Below are 26176 nucleotides of genomic sequence, written 5' to 3' on the forward strand. Positions count from 1 at the left end.
AATTACAAGGACAATGGACAAACACATTATATGGATGTAATATGGGATTTGAACCTGGGTTACCCATATATCATGAGCCAGGGGTTCAGATTTAGTGGACGGTGACACGTTAATATTCTTCTTCTTCTTCTTTTTACGGCCACAGTTTTTCCCACGTTCTTGTCGAGTTGACCCAAGTCTTTCACGAACCAGCTGGCCAAGCCTCACGTTTGATTAAGGTTGGGGCTAAAAATGTTAATTTGTTCAGGGTGCCGGCGATGGCTCGCCCACCCTTTGCGAAAGACACAATTGAGGTGATTGCTGGTGATAAGGTGAAAAAAGAAAAGGAAAATATTGTATTAGATCGGATAGTCTTGACTTGACGGACCTATTTGGTCCACTGCAGGGTGAAGACCTGTCTCAACATGGCCCATTCAGTTCGAGATCGGTTTGGAAACTTGAGTGTGTTGCCTTTAAGGCATTTAGTTCACTTTATAAAAATCATATGTAAATAATTTAAATGATTTCTAGTGGAAAATGAGAAGCGAATAGCTTACTTAAATGCTTAACAAAGTCTTTTGTAGGATTTGTATTAGTTTCACTCAGGTGATGCAACGATGTCACTTCCTGTTTCGTCACTTCCTGTTTGGCTCTTCCTGTTTGGCTCTTCCTGTTTGGTCACTTCCTGTTTGGTCACTTCCTGTTTGGCTCTTCCTGTTTGGCTCTTCCTGTTGTGCTCTTCCTGATTCTGCTGAGGCAAGAGATAGGTATGTGCTGCATGCTCCCAGTGCAATCCATTTGCATCCATTGTCAATCATCGTAAAGCAATGTTGTAAGTTGGTTTATTTGAAAGTTTACATATTTGAAAGTTGTAAGTTTACATCTATGTACAATGGAAGAACGACACTGAATGTATTTTGTGTGTTGTTGTAGCGGCTACCGCTGGGTTTACACAATCGCCTTGCACCTACCAAGGACGCGGAGCGATCACCATGCCGGGCTCGTCCAGGACGCCCGGCCATGCCCGCTCTCGACTTGCCAGGCCGCGTCCGGGACGCCCGGGCATGCCCCCTCTCGCCTTTCCCGGGCAAACGCTCCGGGATAATGTGTATATATATTGCTGCCCGATAAACGGGCTTTTCAGAGTACCCGAGTTGTTTTGTGACAATAAAGAAACTCGGACGAATTCCAGCTTTTTGTCGCGTCCATTCTTCTGATTACGTGGGAGCACAGCTCCTACATTGTTTATTTACAGTTTTTACCACAACATCTTGATGAAGAAGAGTGAAAGTAAATGGTGAAACTTACTACGACTCTGTCTTCATTAGATACGGTTTAGCTTGGTGTTTAGTCGGTTCCAACACTGCACGAGAACATTATAGTAAAAAAGCAGCAATCGATGTTTTGAAGTGGTCGAGATGGCATCAAGAGATGGCGGCAAGTCATCTGTATCCAATGCTAGGAGCAGCAAAATAGTCATCTTCGGGAAGTGTGGCCCGTGCCTGGGCCAAAGCAGAAGCTGCCAAGGTGAGAGCGTCATATGCTAACCAAGAGGCTAAACTGAAAATAGGAAAGGCTGCGAGAGAAGCAGAGAGGATCACAAGAAATGCTCAAAATCAGTTGGAAACAGTAAGAATAGACACAGAGTTGGTAATGCTAACGCTACATCGAGAAGCTGATGCGGCTGTGGTGGAGGCACAAGTGCTGGAAACTGCCGAAGCAATTTATACTGTAGCTGAAAATGAAAAATCAGAATCAGAGAGGGTTAAAGTTGAACGCACCAATGATTACGTCCAATCACAAATTGACCTTCAGTATCGTTCATCCTCCCCACTCTTATCGGCCTTACCTGTCGCTTCCCCATGCCACGCAGTATCACATGACAGCTTCGTGACATGGTGTCCACCTGTGGAAGACATTTCACAATTACAACGTATCAACAACAAACAAAAGTCTGAAAAAGCTGACAGTGTGTACTTACCAGTACCAAACTTACCTCTTCCGATTAAAGTTGAGACAAAGTCTGAGATCAAAAGAACAAACCCCATCATAAACGTACATGCACAGTCATATGTTCCCCGACATATTCCTCCAGCTAGCAGACCACCTCTGGTGGAGCCTTTGGCACAGTATTTGGCACAACGAGACCTTGTCAATTCAGGACTGTACCAATTCGATGATACGCCGGAGAATTACTGTGCATGGCACTCCTCATTCATCAATGTAGCTGGTGAAGTTCAGCTGACAGCAACTCAAGAATTGGACCTCATGACTAAATGGCTGGGAAAGGATTCTGGCGAACAGGTGAAACGCATATGCTCAGTGCATGTCAGCAACCCCGATCTGGCTTTACGCAAAGCATAGGAGAGATTACATGAGTGCTATGCCACCCCTGAAATCATCAAACAGTCACTGTTTCAGCATTTGACAGTTTTCCTACGATTCAAGCCAAGGACCACTCCAAATGACGTGAACTTCAGGATTTGCTTATGGAGATCCAAGGCGCCAAAGAAGACGGATATCTCACTGGCTTAGCATATCTGGACACTTCCCGTGGAAGTGGACCAATCGTGGACAAGCTTCCATATGGGCTTCAGGAGAGGTGGGTGTCTTCTGGGTCATCGTGGATGGAGGTCCTCAATGCCAAACAGGAAATCAGAGCTGTCTCCCTTGACATATCACGTGCCTTCGATACGGTCTGGCACCCCGCTCTGCTCACCAAACTCTCCTCCTTTGGTATCCATGGAAATCTCCACACATGGCTGGCGGACATCCTCTCTAGTCGTAGTCAACGTGTAGCCTTGAATGGTTTTCTCTCATCTCCTCTTCCTGTTCAGGCTGGAGTTCCCCAAGGCAGTGTTCTGGGCCCTGTGCTTTTTCTGGTCTTCATCAATGATCTCCCTGACTCTCTTGAAAATCCTCTCTATCTCTTTGCTGATGACTCGACTCTCTGTCGCTCCATTCCTCATCCCTCAGATCGGCAGTCTGCAGCCTCCTCACTCTCTGCAGACCTGGACAAAATCACAGACTGGGCAAACAAGTGGAACATGTCTTTCAATCCTGACAAATCTCAGGCTCTTACGATGTCTCTCCGAAAAGACCGACTGGACAACCCTCACATCCATTTTCTGAATAATCCTCTCCAAGAAGTTCTGTCACTCAAGCTTTTGGGTCTCACTATCTGCCATGATCTTTCCTGGGAAAACCACATTTCAAATCTGGCCTCCAAAGCCAGTCGCCGACTGGGCATCCTCCGTCGTGCGAAGTCCTTCCTTGGCACACCTGAGCTCCTCACCACATACAAGGCTTTCATCCGCAGCTCAATGGAATACTGCTCTCCCCTCTGGGCTGGTGCTCCTGCCTCACACCTAGCTCGTCTTCACGCTGTTGAAACCAAAGCGTTCAGAATCATTGGAATCTCCCCCGATGAAGCTAACTCCGAGGGCCTTTCACTCACTCGCCGCAAGCAGGTTGGTGGTCTTTCCGTCTTCTACCGACTCCTCTCTGGCCTTGCCCCCCCCCCCAGCTCTCTCTGCGCTCTGTCCCCCAAATATTCCTACAGGTCGCACAAGATCTACCTGCAACCCTCTTATGGTTAAACTGCCAAAATCAAGACTCTCTGCTCACCTTCACTCCTTTATTCCGCTTTTCTTCCGCCTCTGGAGCAAACTCCCTCACTCTCTTCAATCCCATTCATCCCTCCAGGTCTTTAAAACAGCTGTTCACCACCATCTCTTATCTTCCCCCATCCAAAACCTTGATCTTTTCTACCCCCGCTAATTTCACCCCAAATCCACTTTTTTGAAATACCAACTTCTGTCCTGGAAGTCCTTGTGTTTTATACTAATCCCCCCTTCCCACGCCTCCTCCCCCCAAGCCCTCTCCCTCCCACACATCTCCCTGCTCTCAAATGTTGTGTTTGTGTGCTTCCCCTTCTCTCCCCATCTTGTCTTCCGCTCCCTCTTTTTATATATTTTGTTTGTCTGATTGATTTGTTTGTGAAATAAATGTTAGCTCTTTCACGAGCCTCGATTCAGTATACAACAAAAAAAAAAAAAATCGTACAAAGAAGGGAACGATGGTCGCTTCCCTCCCTTTAAGTATTTTTGCAACTTCGTGTGCCATGAGGCAAAAAGGCAAAACGACCCTAGCTTTATTTATCAAAGCAGCACCAGAACACCCACAAAACCAGACAGATCCATTGTGAAGAGTTTTAACACCAACAAACCCATCTTAGTGCACAAAACAGATGTTTCTTCAACCAATGACGACCCTAAAAAGAACTGCCCCTTACACAATAAACCCCACCCTCTTAAAAGATGCAGAACCTTCAGAAACAAAACTCCTCAACGACAGAAAGGCCTTTCTCAAGGAGAAAGGAATATGTTTCAAATGCTGTTCTTCGATCTCCCATATTGCCAAAGATTGCAAGTCCTCCGTGAAGTGCTATGAATGCGACAGCACCAATCATGATGCGGCCATGCATCCTGGCCCATCACCTCAAACCTTCAAGGCTCCTCCACCGTCACAAGAGAACGGCGGGGAGGGAGAAGTTCATTCTAACATGGCTGTTGTCAGAACAAACTGCACAGAAGTTTGCGGTCCAGGTCAGTGGAGTCGCTCATGCTCAAAGATCTGCCTTGCAAAGATATACCCAGAGGGTTCCAAGGACATGGCCATCAAAGCCTATGCAATTCTGGATGACCAGAGCAATCGCTCATTAGCCAGACCAGAGTTCTTCGAGATGTTCAGTGTGGAGAGCAAAACATTCTCATACCATCTCAGAACTTGCTCTGGCATCGTGGAAACATCCGGCAGGAGGGCGGAAGGATTTCAGATCGAGTCACTCGACGGAAAAGTTCTCATCTCTCTCCCACCACTCATTGAGTGTCCTCAGATCCCGAACAATCGGTCCGAGATTCCAACGCCAAGCGCAGTTCTACACCAGTCTCATCTCCTTCACATTGCCAAGCATATCCCAAAACTGGACCCAGAAGCAGACATACTCCTGCTACTTGGAAGAGACGTCCTTGGGGCACACAAGGTCAGGCAGCAGGTCAACGGACCACATAACACCCCCTTTGCCCAACGTCTGGATCTGGGCTGGGTAGTAATAGGAGAGGTGTGCCTGGGTAATGTACATAAGCCGACAGTCAACACGTTCAAGACCAACGTGCTGGACACTGGTCGCCACTCAATTTTTCAACCCTGTACAAGCTTCATGCATGTCAAGGAGACACAACAAAGCTTTAACAGGCCTGGCAAAGCACATGAGAGGATGCTGGGACAGACAGTGTTCAACCGTACTGAGCATGACAACAAACCTGCTCCATCAGTGGAAGACACCAGCTTCTTAGAGATAATGGACAAAACGGTACAGAGGTACCTCAGTAAGCAGGGATGCAGCTGGGAATTCAACCCGCCACATGCTTCTCATATGGGAGGCTCTTGGGAGCGCATGATCGGCGTGGCCAGAATAATCCTTGATTCAATGTTTCTACAGCAAAACACTCGACTGACTCACAAAGTGCTTTGCACATTAATGGCAGAGGTCACAGCCATCATGAATGCACGACCACTCCTACCTGTGTCTGCGGATCCGGAAAACCCCTTCATACTCTCACCGTCGATGCTCCTTACACAGAAATCAGGAGTTCCACCTCCTCCTGGAGACTTCTCGGAAAAGGACCTGTACACAAAGCAATGGAGACAAGTTCAGGCTCTTGCAAACCAGTTCTGGACCCGTTGGAGCCGTGAATACTTACCTTCCTTGCAACAGAGACAGAAGTGGACAGTGCCTCGCAGGAACCTTCAAGTTGGAGATATAGTTCTGCTTAGGGACATGCAGACCACCCGCAACTGCTGGCCCATGGCCAGGATCATGGCCACATTCCATGGAAAGGATGGACATGTAAGAACGGTTGAGGTGAAGACAACTGACCAAGGCAATGTCAAAACCTTTCTGAGACCAATTGCAGAAATTGTTCTACTTCTGCCAAAAGACTGATCTAGAGACTTATATGTTCTGGACCCGCATAAGTTCTTAGTGACCTCACATCGGTCAGGCGGGGAGTGTGTTGCCTTTAAGGCATTTAGTTAACTTTCTTAAAATCATATGTGAATAATTTAAATGATTTCTATAATAATAATAATAATAAAGGAGTCTTATATAGCCCCATCAAGCAGAGTAAACTACCCTCATGGCGCTTTACATTATCATGCGAACGCACACACAACGCACACACACACACACACAAACATACACACACACAGACACACCTTCACTCTTGCCCTATTCCTCTCCCTCCCCATTCAAAACCCACAGATGTGTACTCCCCCTCCTCCTCCCCTCCCTCCCCCGCACATGTACACAGACATACTCTCGATCTCTGTCCCACCTCAAACCAAAGGGAAAACAGGACTTAGACTTTGAAAGACTTGTGAAACAGATAGGTTTTGAGGGAGGTTTTAAAGGCAGGAAGAGAGTCAACATGTCGAACAGAGGAAGGCAAGTCATTCCAGAGCAGAGGTGCAGCAAAGGAAAAGGATTTCTCGCCAAACGACTTGGTGCTGGTGCGCGGCGGCTCTAAGGTCATAGAGTCGTCGCTTGAACGAAGCCGTCGCCGAGGTTCATAGAGAGTGAGCAAATCGGAGAGATAGTGAGGTCCTGCTCCACACAATGATTTATAACATCGTGTGCAAATTTTGTATTGCACACGAGCAGAGACAGGCAGTCAGTGTAAAGATTCAAGAAGCGGAGTAACATGGTCAGACTTCTTCGCCTTACAGACGAGATGAGCGGCAGAGTTTTGAACCTTTTGTAACTTATCCAAGAGAAACTGAGGGCAGCCAGCATCTATCTATAATTCCACTAATCTCTGTCTGTGTGTGTGTGTGTGTGTGTGTGTGTGTGTGTGTGTGTGTGTGTGTATGCGACCGCTGTTTCTCGACAACTACCGGTCCGATATACTTGAAACTTGCCAGGTATATTGCTGGGGACCCGAGGATGTGCCTTTTCAAGGTTTCATATTAATCGGACAATTACTTACCGAGCTATGTCCAAAAAACGATTCAACCAATCAGAGAGCAGCGAGCTATCGCGTGTGCCGAACGTGGCGAACACACTCTGCCTCGGATGGCACATTTGAGAGCGTATTCATTTATTTCCCGTCGGCAAACTATGTTGGCGCTATGTTGGCATTAAATATGTTTTAAAACTAATTACAACTAATTTGCGATTCTTTCGCTTTGCGATGCGATTTGCGATTGCGTTAAACTCGCTCGGGCGTTAAACTCACGGAGGTATATAATAAACCTGGAGAGCCAATGACGGCTGTCGGCTGAAGCTAGCGGAAGTTGCTTGGCGGCCATATTGGGAAGCCGATTGTGTCTGCGTCCGTGTTTTATCTCACAATCAGCTGATCTCACAATTTCTGATTCATTTTGGATGCTTACCGACTGTAAGGAGTCTTATTTGTGAACGCGCTGTTTCAAAATGCCACAGTGTGTTGCATTTGACTGCACAAATACCTCAGGGAAGGCCTCCACATGCACATTTCACAAGTAAGTGACAAACCGCGATCGCGGGTGTTCTGCTTTTTCAGTTTTTGGCGTGGTCACAGTGGTGGGGCTAGGTAATTAAGTTTCAATGAAGTTTCAATGAAGTTTGAACACTGTGTTTGAATTTGATGATGTTAGACCACCGCAGGGTGTGCAATACGACACAGATCTCAAATATAACTGTATTGTGTATTCACTAGGGCTATGTGAGTATGTCAGACTGATGTCTGATTGACTCATTCATTGATTCAGATTGAAGTATCGAGATTGACTCGTCAGCTCGTGATCATTGTCAAGTGATTTAATTTGTGATGAGCTTAACTTAATTGTCCAGTCTACTACTGTCAGGGTTTCCATGCCCTCCTGTGTCACTCGTGAGCAGAAAGAGCAAATGGGGGTTACTTGTGGAAGGTACGAAAGTCCGACACATGGCAAACATTAGCAGATGAAGTTGTATTTAACTATACATATGAAACTCAAAATATTATTTTGATATGGAGTCGTTTTGACTCGGATGTTTTGACTGCCCTCTGAGGTTTTGACCCGCAACCACATTTTGTGACCACAATGTATTTTGTTTCAAGGTTTCCAAAGGATAAGGACTTGTGCTCTCGATGGACATCTGCCCTGAGAAGGGAGTCCTTCTACCCCACCCCAGGCACCACAGTTCTGTGCAGTGATCACTTCAATGAGAGTGACTTCGACAAGACTGGTCAAACCGTCCGACTGAAGCCGAAGTACTTGAAGTACTCGATGCATGTCACATGCTTAAACTTGCAAGAAACTGTCTTGGATCCATGAAAATGATGGAGGATGGCAACAAAAAAGTCATCGCGTGGAAATACATCCAGGCACTCTTTGATCTGCAGAAGAGGGAAGGCTTGCGTCTGGGAAATAAGCTCTCCCGGAAACACATCGAGTGGAAGAGCAATGTCATGAAGGTGGACACAGCCGCTCAGACATTGAGCACTAGTGTGGCAGATGCAATTCGGTTTTGCAGGGACACTTTGCAACTATCAGAATTTCAGGGCAGTGAGGCTACCTGCCAATACATTGAAACATTGGACAAACTGTTTGACATTCTAAATTCTCGCAATCCATTGGCACGAAACTACAAGGCACCACTCATGACATCACGAGAAGGACTTTTCCTGCCATTCCTGGATACTGCCTACAGTTACTTGTCCAACATCAAAAACATGAATGGTCAAGTTATGACCAATACGCGTTTGAAAACCCCCTTCATTGGTTTCATGATCTGCATAGAGAGTGTCACAATTTTGTATTTCACATATGTCAAACCTGCCTCATCTCCCCTGCGATACCTGCTCACGTACAAAATGAGCCAAGACCACATTGAACTTTTCTTTGGAGCGGTCCGCATTGCATGTGGAAGTGGGAATAACCCAACGGCCCGGCAGTTTGTTGCCGCATATAAGCGCCTCTTGATGCGACATGACATCAAGTCGGCAAGTGGGTTGCCCTTTGTCTGATATGGCGAGTTCACCAACACTTCATGTAAATATTTAAACTGTAAAAGATGTGTTGCATGAGATGTCTATATCTCCGCTCCATTATTCATGTAACAATTACCATGTCCTGCTGAACGTTCCATTGCAACATGTAAGTCTTGTATGTTATGAATAGCAAAAACTTCCGAAACCCAAGAATTGTGTGGGTTAACTACATGACAGCGTTTCATGTCATTTATGTGACTGGTTTCTAACATCTCGGTAATAGAAACATACACATCTTAGTTACAATATAATGACTGAATTAAGTAACATCATATAACATGACAACAAATCAGATCTTTATATTGAGGAATATTATAGAACAAGCCAAAGAATGGCAAACGACGATGTACCTCAATTTTATAGATTTCTAGAAAGCTTTCGACTCCTTGCCCAGAGAAAGTCTGGGTCATAATGAAGAAATACAGCATACCTGGAAAATTAGTGAACCTTGTAAAAGCCCTTTACCAAGACTTTCAATGTGCGGTCGTCGACCAAGGTGAAACAACAGAATGGTTCAAGGTGAAGACAGGAGTTAAACAGGGGTGTAACATGTCAGGATTCTTATTCCTACTAGTGGGTGATTGGGTCATGAGAAGGACGATAAAGAACACCGAGCGGTAATTTTGGGCACTTTCTTTTCAAACAAGCTCTAAACCATTGGATTCCACAGGAAAAATGCGTCTAGAATCAACTTCAAACTTAATGAACACCATTTCCTTAAAGAACGGGATTCTGAGCCAGAATATCAGTTCAAATATTAGTATTCTATATTAATTAAATAGTCGGCGGTCCTAAAATTCGCTCCAGCTGCATCATCAGTGCGCCACGCCTTTGCTTTGACAGGCTTTGTTTACAAAACAATCGGCTTCCCAATATGGCCGCCAGACTATTTCCGGTGGCTTCACGGCGGCTAATGCTGCGAGGTGGCCAATTGGCTCTCCATATTATATACCTCCGTGGTTAAACTATGTTTTTAAACTAATTTGCGATTCATTCGCTTTCCTGCGCATTTGTGCACGCGATGGCGATTTCTTTACCAAACTCCGCGTCCGCAAGCCGTTCGCTTTGGACCAAACCATTTCATGTAAATAGAGGGGGGGGGGGGGGGGGATTGTCACCGTACTCGCAAGCCGTTCGCTTTGGACCAAACCATTTCATGTAAATAGAGGGGGGGGATTGTCACCGTACTCGCAAGCTGTTCGCTTTGGACCAAACCATTGCATGTAAATAGAGGGGGGGGGGGGGGGGATATACTTTTAGATATATATATAGTACGGGCATGCCCTAGTACAAAGAATTACAATAGTCTAGCCGTGAGAGGACAAGGGCACAGACCAGAGTTAGAGCAGCTTGAGGAGTAAGAAAGTGGCGAATGGATGCGATCTTTCGCAGCTGAAAGTATGCCGATTTGCAAGTTTGAAGTACTTGCTTGGAAAATGTCATGTTACAGTCGAAAACCACACCAAGGTTCTTGGCCGACGAAACAAAGTTTAAATCGGTTTCACCAACATGAATAGTGGTAGGAAGTGAACATTGTAGAGGACATCTGTGCGATCTTACAATCACAGACTCTGTTTTAGCATCGTTCAGCTGAAGTTTGTTTTGGGTCATCCAGGCCTTCACGTCAGCAATACAGCCTTGTAACACTTCAACAGTGGGCACGATTTGTTGAATCGTGCTTCCTTTGTACAGCTGATTGTCGTCCGCAAAGGCGTGGTGATCAACTGAATGTCTGGCAACAAGATCAAATAGAGGCTGAGTGTACAAAATAAAGAGGATAGGTCCCAGGACTGAGCCCTGGGGAACGCCAAAGGAAAGCGGAGAAGGGGCTGATTTCTGGCCATTGACAACAACTGTTTGCACTCTATCAGTAAGATAGGACATCAGCCAAGAAAGAGGAGTACCAGTTATACCAAATGTGATTTCACGACGACGAATTAAGACACTATGGTCAATCGTGTCAAAGGCGGCAGACAAGTCCAAAAGAGCAAGAACGGAAACCTTACCACAGTCAAGAGAGGTCAGAAGATCATTGGTTATTCTTAGGAGAGCGGTCTCGGTGCTATGGCCTGGTCTATATGCTGACTGGCGAGAATTAAAAAGTGAATTCTAGTGGAAAATGAGAAGTTAATAGCTTACTTAAATGCTTAACAAAGTCTTTTGTAGGATTTGTATTAGTTTCACTCATGTGATGCAATGATGTCACTTCCTGTTTGGTCAATTCCTGTTTGGCTCTTCCTGATTCTTCTGAGGCAAGAGATAGACATGTTCTGCATGCTCCCAGTGCAATCTATTTGCATCCATTGTCAATCATCGTAAAGCAATGCTGTAAGTTGGTTTATTTGACATGGGACATGTTAGGGTTCATGTGTGGGTGATTACTTCATTGAAAATTACGATTTATGAGATGTTTTAGGAAAAGTTTATTTACAATATTGTGTACGGGCTCACAGCACTGCCATTGCCCTTGGAGGCTGGTTCCTTTAGTGCAATATTCTTATTTACATCTATGTACAATGGAAGAACGACACTGAATGTATTTTTTGTATTGTTTTATTTACAATTTTTACCACAACATCTTGATGGAGAAGAGTGAAAGTAAATGGTGAAACTTACAACGACTCTGTCTTCATTAGATACGGTTTAGCTTGGTGTTTAGTCGTTGGTTGGATGTCAATGAAAGATAGTCTGTTGGGAGCCGTTGGTGAGGTATGTGGATGGACAAAAGGACCATCGAGGCACTCGGAAACATGGTGGTGGGACGATGAAGTTGGAAAGAGGATTGACGAGAAGAGGAAGAAGTTCAAGGAGTGGCAGAAGGCGAAGGGTACGGGAGCAGAAAAAGCAGAGCATGAAAGTTATAAGGCAGCCAGGAAGGCTGCAAAGAAAGAGGTAGCAAAGTCGCAGGAGGCATGTAGGAAAATGTTCAGAGAAAGCTTGGATTCGGAAGAGGGTCAGAGAGCGGTATTCAGGATTGCAAAGCAGATAGCGAAAGAGAGGTGTGATGTGATGGGGGTGAGTTGCTTGAAGGATGAAGTGGGACAAATCGTTGTCGACCCAGATGGAATTAAAGGAAGATGGAAAAGATATATGGAAATGCTGTTGAATACAGAGAATGAATGGGATGGCAACATAGAGAGTAACCCAGTTTTAGGACCGGCAGAGAAGATAACTGAGAAGGAAGTTGAGGAAGCGATAAAAGCAATAATAATAATAATAACAATTCATTTATTTTGTATAGCGCTTTTCATGAAGCCCAAAGGCGCTTTGACAGAGTGCAAAACAAAACAATGAAGAGTAGAAAAGCGGGAGGGCCGACGGGAGTTGTGGGAGATATGTTGAAGGCAGCAGGAAGTTGGGGTGTGAAGAGAATGACAGAGATCTGTAATCTGGTGGTGAAAGAAGGCCGCATTCCAGTGCATTGGGAACTGAGTACCCTCGCCCCTCCATACAAGGGGGAAGGTGACCCTCTGGAGTGTGGCTCGTACCGAGCGATAAAGTTATTGGAGCATGGAATGAAGGTATTGGAAAGGGTGTTGGAGAGGAGGATAAGGAAGGTGAAGATCGACGAAATGCAGTTTGGAATTATGCCAGGAAGAGGAACGACAGACGCGCTCTTTATTGTGAGGCAGTTGCAGGAGAAGTACATGGATAAGAGGAACAAGTTGTTTCTTGGGTTTGTTGATCAGGAAAAAGCATTTGATAGGGTTCCACGCGAAGTATTGACATGGGCATGAGGAAGTTAGGAGTGGAGGAATGGTTGATCAGAGTAGTGATGGCAATGTACAAAAGAACACGCACAGCTCTGCTTCAGCCCTCCCGGCATCAGCCCACAGCTCCTAAAATCCTGCTCTGCCGCTCTATCTCACCCTCTCTCTGTTCTTTTCACCCTCTCTTTTGCCCAAGGTCATCTGCCAGCATCCTGGAAATCAGCAAACATTACCGCTTTACACAAAAAGGTGCAAAAACAGATCCTTGCAACTACAGACCAATCAGCCTACTCCCAATTATCAGCAAAGTCATGGAATCCATCATTGCTTCGGATATCAAATCCTTTCTCTTCTCCAATGGCTTAATCTCTGATCATCAATTTGGATTCAGACCAGGTCATTCTATTCTGGACATGCTTCTGCTGTCTCAACAATGGATGGAGGTCCTCAATACCAAACAGGAAATCAGAGCCGTCTCCCTTGACATATCACGTGCCTTCAATACGGTCTGGCACCCAGCTCTGCTCACCAAACTCTCCTCCTATGGTATCCATGGAAATCTCCATGCATGGCTTGCGGACTTCCTCTCTGGTCATAGTCAACGTGTGGATCCTGAATGGATTTCTCTCATCTCCCCTTCCTGTTCAGGCTGCAGTTCCCCAAGGCAGTGTGCTGGGCCCTGTGCTTTTTCTGGTCTTTATCAATGATCTCTCCAACTCTCTGGAAAATCCTCTCTATCTCTTTGCTGATGACTCCACTCTTTGCCGCTCCATTCCTCTTCCCTCAGATCGGCAGTCTGCAGCCTCCTCACTCTCTGAAGACCTGGACAAAATCACAGTCTGGTCAAACAAGTGGAACATGTCTTTCAATCCTGACAAATCTCACACTCTTACTATGTCTCTCCGAAAAGCTCGACTGGACAACCCTCCCATCTACTTTCTCAACAATCCTCTCCAAGAAGTTCTGTCGCTCAAGCTTTTGGGTCTCACTATCTGCCATGATCTTTCTTGGGAAAACCACATTTCCAAGCTGGCTTCCAAAGCCAGTCGCCGACTAGGCATCCTCCGTCGTGCGGAGTCCTTCCTCGGCACACCTGAGCTCCTCACCACATACAAGGCTTTCATCCGCAGCTCAATGGAATAGTGTTCTCTCCTATGGGCCGGTGCTCCTGCCTCACACCTAGCTCGGCTTCACGCTATTGAAATCTAAGCTTTCAGAATCATTGGAATCTCCCGTGATGAAGCTATCTCCGAGGGCCTTTCACTCACTCACCGCAGACAGGTAGGTGGTCTTTCTGTCTTCTACCGACTCCTCTCCGGCCTTGCTCCCCCAGCTCTCTCTGTGCTTTGTCCCCCAAATATTCCTGCAGGTCGCACAAGATCTGCCAGCAACCCTCTGATGGTTAAACTGCCGAAATCTCATCTCTCTGCTCACCTTCACTCTTTCATTCCTCTTTTTTCCCGCCTCTGGAACAAACTCCCACACTCCCTTCAATCCCACTCCTCCCTCCAGGTCTTTAAAACAGCTGTTCACCACCATCTCTTGTCTTTCCCCATCCAAAACCTTGATCTTTTCTACCCCCACTAATTCACCCCAGATCCACCTTGTTTGAAATTCCAACTTCTATCCTGGATGTCCTGGCAGTGTCCATATGTTTTATACCTCTCCCACCCCTCCCCCCTTCCCATGCCTCCCCCCCCCCCCAAAGCCTTCTCCCTCCCACAGATCTCTCGATGTCCCTGCTCTCAGATGTTGTGTTTGTGTTCCTCCCCCTCTCGCCCCATCTTGTCTACCGCTCCCAGTGTTATATGTTTTATGTGTCGGTTTGTCTTTCTGTGTGATAAATGCTAGCTCTTTCACGAGCCTCGATCTTGTATACAAAAAAAAAAAAAGCTGTAAGGACGAAGGACGGGAACAGTGGTGAGTTTGAGGTGAAGGTGGGAGTGCATCAGGGGTCGGTACTAAGTCCACCACTATTTGTAGCTGTGATGGAGGTGCTGGCTCAGAACGTAAATGAGGGTTTACCGTGGGAGTTGTAATTGTTGTATGCAGATGATCTGGTGTTGGTTGTGGAAAGTATGGATGGACTGAAGGAAAAGATGAACAAGTGGAAGGAATGTATGGAGACAAAAGGTCTGAAGGTGAATATCGGAAAGACGAAGGTGATGGCAAGTGGTAAAGCATGTGGTGAGGTGGAAAGAACTGGGAAGTGTCCGTGTGCTGTGTGCAGGAAGGGTGTCGGAGTGAACTCCATTCAATGTACAATGTGTGCTGAGTGGGTTCATCAAAAATGTAGTGGTCTGAGAGGGTCATTAACCAGTGTGGCTGCTACATTCAAATATAAGGTGTGCACAGAGGGAGCTGCAGATGGAGGAAATGTTAAGTTGGATCTTGGAGACGGCGTGAAGCTGGAAGGTGTGAAAACATTTTGTTACCTCGGAGACATGCTGAATGGAGAAGGTGGATCAGACTCGGCAACGTTTGCTTGAGTGAGATGTGCATGGAAGAAGTTTTGGGAACTGAGTGGCGTGCCGATGAGGAGGGGAGTGTCGTTGAAGCTGAAGGGAAAGGTGTGTGCTGCATGTGTGAGAAGTGTTATGATTTATGGGAGCGAGACATGGGTAATGAATGTAGAGCAGCAATGAAGGCTGGAAAGGGTGGAAATGCGAATGGTTCGGTGGATGTGCGGAGTATCGTTGAGAGAGAGGAAGACAAATGATGAATTGCGAAAGATGATGGGAATAGAGCCTGTGATTGATGCTGTGAAGAGGAACAGGTTGAGATGGTTTGGTCATGTGTTGAGGAAGGATGAAAGTGACTGGTTGAGAAGAGTGATGGAAATGAATGTAGAAGGAAGTAGAGGACGGGGAAGACCGAGAAAGACTTGGCTAAAGATGGTGGAAGATGAAATGCGGGCAAGGGGGTTAACAAGGAGAGATGCAGAAAATAGGGCAAAATGGAGAAGATTGTCATGGGGACCGCAAGGCTAACCCCCGCTCTAGCAGGGAAAATGGCCTTAAACTTCATTGAATGTGAAATTGTATTGTACTCCCACCTTCACCTCAATCACATTCAATGAAAATGGAAAAAAACAACTTGCATGTTGTTTGTTGTTGTTGTTGGTGTTTAGTCGGTTCCAACACTGCACGAGAACACTATATTGAGGATTTATGTCTGTTCCCTTGATGATGTATTCATTGGGGATGATTGTTCAGCTGGATGGTGGGGAACGTGTTTATAAATGGGGTCCATCAGCAAGTATGCGCTCGCAAGTGAAGAATCACGTGGCAACGCCAGCAGGGGGTGATGTGAACCTTTTTCACAGGTGCGTACGGTTTGTACAATTGAAAGACGTTCAACATTAGGAACGAGAACGGCACTCAGTAGAGACCATAATACCTCCGCCAGGTGAACAGTTCACGTTTTGTATCTCAGAGTAGACAAGGAAATCACAATTCAGAATCACATTCAATCAAAATCACAAAACAGAATCACATTCAATCAAAATCACAATACAGAATCACATTCAATCACAATACAGAATCACATTCAATCAAAATCACAATACAGAATCACATTCAATCAAAATCACAATGCAGAATCACATTCAATCAAAATCACAATGCAGAATCACATTCAATCAAAATCACAATACAGAATCACATTCAATCAAAATCACAATACAAAATCACATTCAATCAAAATAACAATACAGAATCACATTCAATCACAATACAGAATCACATTCAATCAAAATCACAATACAGAATCACATTCAATCAAAATTACAATACAGAATCACATTCAATCAAAATCACAACACAGAATCACATTCAATCAAAATCACAATACAGAATCACATTCAATCACAATACAGAATCACATTCAATCAAAATTACAATACAGAATCACATTCAATCAAAATCACAACACAGAATCACATTCAATCAAAATCACAATACAGAATCACATTCAATCACAATACAGAATCACATTCAATCAAAATCACAATACAGAATCACATTCAATCAAAATCACAATACAGAATCACATTCAATCACAATACAGAATCACATTCAATCAAAATCACAATACAGAATCACATACAATCAAAATCACAATACAAAATCACATTCAATCAAAATAACAATACAGAATCACATTCAATCACAATACAGAATCACATTCAATCAAAATCACAATACAGAATCACATTCAATCAAAATTACAATACAGAATCACATTCAATCAAAATCACAACACAGAATCACATTCAATCAAAATCACAATACAGAATCACATTCAATCACAATACAGAATCACATTCAATCAAAATCACAATACAGAATCACATTCAATCAAAATCACAACACAGAATCACATTCAATCAAAATCACAATACAGAATCACATTCAATCACAATACAGAATCACATTCAATCAAAATCACAATACAGAATCACATTCAATCAAAATCACAATACAGAATCACATTCAATCACAATACAGAATCACATTCAATCAAAATCACAACACAGAATCACATTCAATCAAAATCACAATGCAGAATCACATTCAATCAAAATCACAATACAGAATCACATTCAATCAAAATCACAATACAGAATCACATTCAATCACAATACAGAATCACATTCAATCAAAATCACAATACAGAATCACATTCAATCAAAATCACAATACAGAATCACATTCAATCAAAATCACAATACAGAATCACATTCAATCACAATACCGAATCACATTCAATCAAAATCACAATACAGAATCACATTCAATCAAAATTACAATACAGAATCACATTCAATCAAAATCACAACACAGAATCACATTCAATCAAAATCACAATGCAGAATCACATTTAATCAAAATTACAATACAGAATCACATTCAATCAAAATCACAATGCAGAATCACATTTAATCAAAATTACAATACAGAATCACATTCAATCAAAATTACAATACAGAATCACATTCAATCAAAATCACAACACAGAATCACATTCAATCAAAATCACAATACAGAATCACATTCAATCACAATACAGAATCACATTCAATCAAAATCACAATACAGAATCACATTCAATCAAAATCACAACACAGAATCACATTCAATCAAAATCACAATACAGAATCACATTCAATCACAATACAGAATCACATTCAATCAAAATCACAATACAGAATCACATTCAATCAAAATCACAATACAGAATCACATTCAATCACAATACAGAATCACATTCAATCAAAATCACAACACAGAATCACATTCAATCAAAATCACAATGCAGAATCACATTCAATCAAAATCACAATACAGAATCACATTCAATCAAAATCACAATACAGAATCACATTCAATCACAATACAGAATCACATTCAATCAAAATCACAATACAGAATCACATTCAATCAAAATCACAATACAGAATCACATTCAATCAAAATCACAATACAGAATCACATTCAATCACAATACCGAATCACATTCAATCAAAATCACAATACAGAATCACATTCAATCAAAATTACAAAACAGAATCACATTCAATCAAAATTACAATACAGATTCACATTCAATCAAAATCACAATGCAGAATCACATTTAATCAAAATTACAATACAGATTCACATTCAATCAAAATCACAATGCAGAATCACATTGAATGAAAATCACAATACAGAATCACATTCAATCAAAATCACAATACAGAATCACATTCAATCAAAATCACAATACAGAATCACATTCAATCAAAATCACAATATAGAATCACATTCAATCAAAATCGTAATACAGAATCACATTCAACCAAAATTACAATACAGAATCACATTCAATCAAAATTACAATACAGAATCACATTCAATCAAAATCACAATGCAGAATCACATTCAACCAAAATCACAATGCAGAATCACATTCAATCAAAATCACAATACAGAATCACATTCAATCAAAATCACAATGCAGAATCACATTCAACCAAAATCACAATGCAGAATCACATTCAATCAAAATCACAATACAGAATCACATTCAATCACAATACAGAATCACATTCAATCAAAATCACAATACAGAATCACATTCAATCAAAATCACAATACAGAATCACATTCAATCAAAATCACAATACAGAATCACATTCAATCACAATACCGAATCACATTCAATCAAAATCACAATACAGAATCACATTCAATCAAAATTACAATACAGAATCACATTCAATCAAAATCACAACACAGAATCACATTCAATCAAAATCACAATGCAGAATCACATTTAATCAAAATTACAATACAGAATCACATTCAATCAAAATCACAATGCAGAATCACATTTAATCAAAATTACAATACAGATTCACATTCAATCAAAATCACAATGCAGAATCACATTGAATGAAAATCACAATACAGAATCACATTCAATCAAAATCACAATGCAGAATCACATTTAATCAAAATTACAATACAGATTCACATTCAATCAAAATCACAATGCAGAATCACATTGAATGAAAATCACAATACAGAATCACATTCAATCAAAATCACAATACAGAATCACATTCAATCAAAATCACAATACAGAATCACATTCAATCAAAATCACAATATAGAATCACATTCAATCAAAATCGTAATACAGAATCACATTCAATCAAGATCACAATGCAGAATCACATTCAACCAAAATCACAATGCAGAATCACATTCAATCAAAATCACAATACAGAATCACATTCAACCAAAATTACAATACAGAATCACATTCAATCAAAATTACAATACAGAATCACATTCAATCAAAATCACAATATAGAATCACATTCAACCAAAATTACAATACAGAATCACATTCAATCAAAATTACAATACAGAATCACATTCAATCAAAATCACAATGCAGAATCACATTCAACCAAAATCACAATGCAGAATCACATTCAATCAAAATCACAATACAGAATCACATTCAATCAAAATCACAATACAGAATCACATTCAATCAATATCACAATGCAGAATCACATTCAACCAAAATCACAATGCAGAATCACATTCAATCAAAATCACAATACAGAATCACATTCAATCACAATACAGAATCACATTCAATCAAAATCAAAATACAGAATCACATTCAATCAAAATCACAATACAGAATCACATTCAATCAAAATTACAATACAGAATCACATTCAATCAAAATCACAACACAGAATCACATTCAATCAAAATCACAATACAGAATCACATTCAATCAAAATCACAATACAGAATCACATTCAATCAAAATCACAACACAGAATCACATTCAATCAAAATCACAATACAGAATCACATTCAATCACAATACAGAATCACATTCAATCAAAATCACAATACAGAATCACATTCAATCAAAATCACAATACAGAATCACATTCAATCAAAATTACAATACAGAATCACATTCAATCAAAATCACAACACAGAATCACATTCAATCAAAATCACAATGCAGAATCACATTCAATCAAAATCACAATACAGAATCACATTCAATCAAAATCACAATACAGAATCACATTCAATCACAATACAGAATCACATTCAATCAAAATCACAATACAGAATCACATTCAATCAAAATCACAATACAGAATCACATTCAATCAAAATCACAATACAGAATCACATTCAATCACAATACCGAATCACATTCAATCAAAATCACAATACAGAATCACATTCAATCAAAATTACAATACAGAATCACATTCAATCAAAATCACAACACAGAATCACATTCAATCAAAATCACAATGCAGAATCACATTTAATCAAAATTACAATACAGAATCACATTCAATCAAAATTACAACACAGAATCACATTCAATCAAAATCACAACACAGAATCACATTCAATCAAAATCACAATACAGAATCACATTCAATCACAATACAGAATCACATTCAACCAAAATCACAATACAGAATCACATTCAATCAAAATCACAACACAGAATCACATTCAATCAAAATCACAATACAGAATCACATTCAATCACAATACAGAATCACATTCAATCAAAATCACAATACAGAATCACATTCAATCAAAATCACAATACAGAATCACATTCAATCACAATACAGAATCACATTCAATCAAAATCACAACACAGAATCACATTCAATCAAAATCACAATGCAGAATCACATTCAATCAAAATCACAATACAGAATCACATTCAATCAAAATCACAATACAGAATCACATTCAATCACAATACAGAATCACATTCAATCAAAATCACAATACAGAATCACATTCAATCAAAATCACAATACAGAATCACATTCAATCAAAATCACAATACAGAATCACATTCAATCACAATACCGAATCACATTCAATCAAAATCACAATACAGAATCACATTCAATCAAAATTACAATACAGAATCACATTCAATCAAAATCACAACACAGAATCACATTCAATCAAAATCACAATGCAGAATCACATTTAATCAAAATTACAATACAGAATCACATTCAATCAAAATCACAATGCAGAATCACATTTAATCAAAATTACAATACAGATTCACATTCAATCAAAATCACAATGCAGAATCACATTGAATGAAAATCACAATACAGAATCACATTCAATCAAAATCACAATGCAGAATCACATTTAATCAAAATTACAATACAGATTCACATTCAATCAAAATCACAATGCAGAATCACATTGAATGAAAATCACAATACAGAATCACATTCAATCAAAATCACAATACAGAATCACATTCAATCAAAATCACAATACAGAATCACATTCAATCAAAATCACAATATAGAATCACATTCAATCAAAATCGTAATACAGAATCACATTCAACCAAAATTACAATACAGAATCACATTCAATCAAAATTACAATACAGAATCACATTCAATCAAAATCACAATGCAGAATCACATTCAACCAAAATCACAATGCAGAATCACATTCAATCAAAATCACAATACAGAATCACATTCAATCAAAATCACAATGCAGAATCACATTCAACCAAAATCACAATGCAGAATCACATTCAATCAAAATCACAATACAGAATCACATTCAATCACAATACAGAATCACATTCAATCAAAATCACAATACAGAATCACATTCAATCAAAATCACAATACAGAATCACATTCAATCAAAATCACAATACAGAATCACATTCAATCACAATACCGAATCACATTCAATCAAAATCACAATACAGAATCACATTCAATCAAAATTACAATACAGAATCACATTCAATCAAAATCACAACACAGAATCACATTCAATCAAAATCACAATGCAGAATCACATTTAATCAAAATTACAATACAGAATCACATTCAATCAAAATCACAATGCAGAATCACATTTAATCAAAATTACAATACAGATTCACATTCAATCAAAATCACAATGCAGAATCACATTGAATGAAAATCACAATACAGAATCACATTCAATCAAAATCACAATGCAGAATCACATTTAATCAAAATTACAATACAGATTCACATTCAATCAAAATCACAATGCAGAATCACATTGAATGAAAATCACAATACAGAATCACATTCAATCAAAATCACAATACAGAATCACATTCAATCAAAATCACAATACAGAATCACATTCAATCAAAATCACAATATAGAATCACATTCAATCAAAATCGTAATACAGAATCACATTCAACCAAAATTACAATACAGAATCACATTCAATCAAAATTACAATACAGAATCACATTCAATCAAAATCACAATGCAGAATCACATTCAACCAAAATCACAATGCAGAATCACATTCAATCAAAATCACAATACAGAATCACATTCAATCAAAATCACAATGCAGAATCACATTCAACCAAAATCACAATGCAGAATCACATTCAATCAAAATCACAATACAGAATCACATTCAATCACAATACAGAATCACATTCAATCAAAATCACAATACAGAATCACATTCAATCAAAATCACAATGCAGAATCACATTCAATCAAAATCACAATGCAGAATCACATTCAATCAAAATCACAATACAGAATCACATTCAATCAAAATCACAATACAGAATCACATTCAATCACAATACAGAATCACATTCAATCAAAATCACAATACAGAATCACATTCAATCAAAATCACAATACAAAATCACATTCAATCAAAATAACAATACAGAATCACATTCAATCACAATACAGAATCACATTCAATCAAAATCACAATACAGAATCACATTCAATCAAAATTACAATACAGAATCACATTCAATCAAAATCACAACACAGAATCACATTCAATCAAAATCACAATACAGAATCACATTCAATCACAATACAGAATCACATTCAATCAAAATTACAATACAGAATCACATTCAATCAAAATCACAACACAGAATCACATTCAATCAAAATCACAATACAGAATCACATTCAATCACAATACAGAATCACATTCAATCAAAATCACAATACAGAATCACATTCAATCAAAATCACAATACAGAATCACATTCAATCAAAATCACAATACAGAATCACATTCAATCAAAATCACAATACAAAATCACATTCAATCAAAATAACAATACAGAATCACATTCAATCACAATACAGAATCACATTCAATCAAAATCACAATACAAAATCACATTCAATCAAAATAACAATACAGAATCACATTCAATCACAATACAGAATCACATTCAATCAAAATCACAATACAGAATCACATTCAATCAAAATTACAATACAGAATCACATTCAATCAAAATCACAACACAGAATCACATTCAATCAAAATCACAATACAGAATCACATTCAATCACAATACAGAATCACATTCAATCAAAATCACAATACAGAATCACATTCAATCAAAATCACAACACAGAATCACATTCAATCAAAATCACAATACAGAATCACAATACAGAATCACATTCAATCAAAATCACAATACAGAATCACATTCAATCAAAATCACAATACAGAATCACATTCAATCACAATACAGAATCACATTCAATCAAAATCACAACACAGAATCACATTCAATCAAAATCACAATGCAGAATCACATTCAATCAAAATCACAATACAGAATCACATTCAATCAAAATCACAATACAGAATCACATTCAATCACAATACAGAATCACATTCAATCAAAATCACAATACAGAATCACATTCAATCAAAATCACAATACAGAATCACATTCAATCAAAATCACAATACAGAATCACATTCAATCAAAATCACAATACAGAATCACATTCAATCAAAATCACAATACAGAATCACATTCAATCAAAATCACAATACAGAATCACATTCAATCAAAATTACAATACAGAATCACATTCAATCAAAATCACAACACAGAATCACATTCAATCAAAATCACAATACAGAATCACATTCAATCACAATACAGAATCACATTCAATCAAAATCACAATACAGAATCACATTCAATCAAAATCACAACACAGAATCACATTCAATCAAAATCACAATACAGAATCACATTCAATCACAATACAGAATCACATTCAATCAAAATCACAATACAGAATCACATTCAATCAAAATCACAATACAGAATCACATTCAATCACAATACAGAATCACATTCAATCAAAATCACAACACAGAATCACATTCAATCAAAATCACAATGCAGAATCACATTCAATCAAAATCACAATACAGAATCACATTCAATCAAAATCACAATACAGAATCACATTCAATCACAATACAGAATCACATTCAATCAAAATCACAATACAGAATCACATTCAATCAAAATCACAATACAGAATCACATTCAATCAAAATCACAATACAGAATCACATTCAATCACAATACCGAATCACATTCAATCAAAATCACAATACAGAATCACATTCAATCAAAATTACAATACAGAATCACATTCAATCAAAATCACAACACAGAATCACATTCAATCAAAATCACAATGCAGAATCACATTTAATCAAAATTACAATACAGAATCACATTCAATCAAAATCACAATGCAGAATCACATTTAATCAAAATTACAATACAGAATCACATTCAATCAAAATTACAATACAGAATCACATTCAATCAAAATCACAACACAGAATCACATTCAATCAAAATCACAATACAGAATCACATTCAATCACAATACAGAATCACATTCAATCAAAATCACAATACAGAATCACATTCAATCAAAATCACAACACAGAATCACATTCAATCAAAATCACAATACAGAATCACATTCAATCACAATACAGAATCACATTCAATCAAAATCACAATACAGAATCACATTCAATCAAAATCACAATACAGAATCACATTCAATCACAATACAGAATCACATTCAATCAAAATCACAACACAGAATCACATTCAATCAAAATCACAATGCAGAATCACATTCAATCAAAATCACAATACAGAATCACATTCAATCAAAATCACAATACAGAATCACATTCAATCACAATACAGAATCACATTCAATCAAAATCACAATACAGAATCACATTCAATCAAAATCACAATACAGAATCACATTCAATCAAAATCACAGTACAGAATCACATTCAATCACAATACCGAATCACATTCAATCAAAATCACAATACAGAATCACATTCAATCAAAATTACAAAACAGAATCACATTCAATCAAAATTACAATACAGATTCACATTCAATCAAAATCACAATGCAGAATCACATTTAATCAAAATTACAATACAGATTCACATTCAATCAAAATCACAATGCAGAATCACATTGAATGAAAATCACAATACAGAATCACATTCAATCAAAATCACAATACAGAATCACATTCAATCAAAATCACAATACAGAATCACATTCAATCAAAATCACAATATAGAATCACATTCAATCAAAATCGTAATACAGAATCACATTCAACCAAAATTACAATACAGAATCACATTCAATCAAAATTACAATACAGAATCACATTCAATCAAAATCACAATGCAGAATCACATTCAACCAAAATCACAATGCAGAATCACATTCAATCAAAATCACAATACAGAATCACATTCAATCAAAATCACAATGCAGAATCACATTCAACCAAAATCACAATGCAGAATCACATTCAATCAAAATCACAATACAGAATCACATTCAATCACAATACAGAATCACATTCAATCAAAATCACAATACAGAATCACATTCAATCAAAATCACAATACAGAATCACATTCAATCAAAATCACAATACAG

General features: G+C 39.2%; 1 protein-coding gene across 1 annotated transcript in view; it reads right to left on the bottom strand.

The window, feature by feature from the left end:
- Window positions 1-1196: 1196 nt before the first annotated feature.
- Window positions 1197-26176, bottom strand: part of LOC144892245 (uncharacterized) — a 157595-nt gene continuing 132615 nt past the window's right edge. Inside the window, exons 2-3 of the mRNA XM_078777897.1 lie at window positions 1829-1885; window positions 1197-1714 (exon numbers count right to left, since the gene is read on the bottom strand). Coding sequence (XP_078634023.1) covers window positions 1577-1714; window positions 1829-1885 — 195 coding nt within the window. The 3' untranslated portion in view covers window positions 1197-1576. The remainder of the gene's footprint in view (window positions 1715-1828; window positions 1886-26176) is intronic.

The sequence above is a fragment of the Myxine glutinosa genome, chromosome 5, assembly GCF_964187855.1.
Source record: "Myxine glutinosa chromosome 5, kmMyxGlut1.1, whole genome shotgun sequence".
Classification (NCBI taxonomy): domain Eukaryota; kingdom Metazoa; phylum Chordata; class Myxini; order Myxiniformes; family Myxinidae; genus Myxine; species Myxine glutinosa.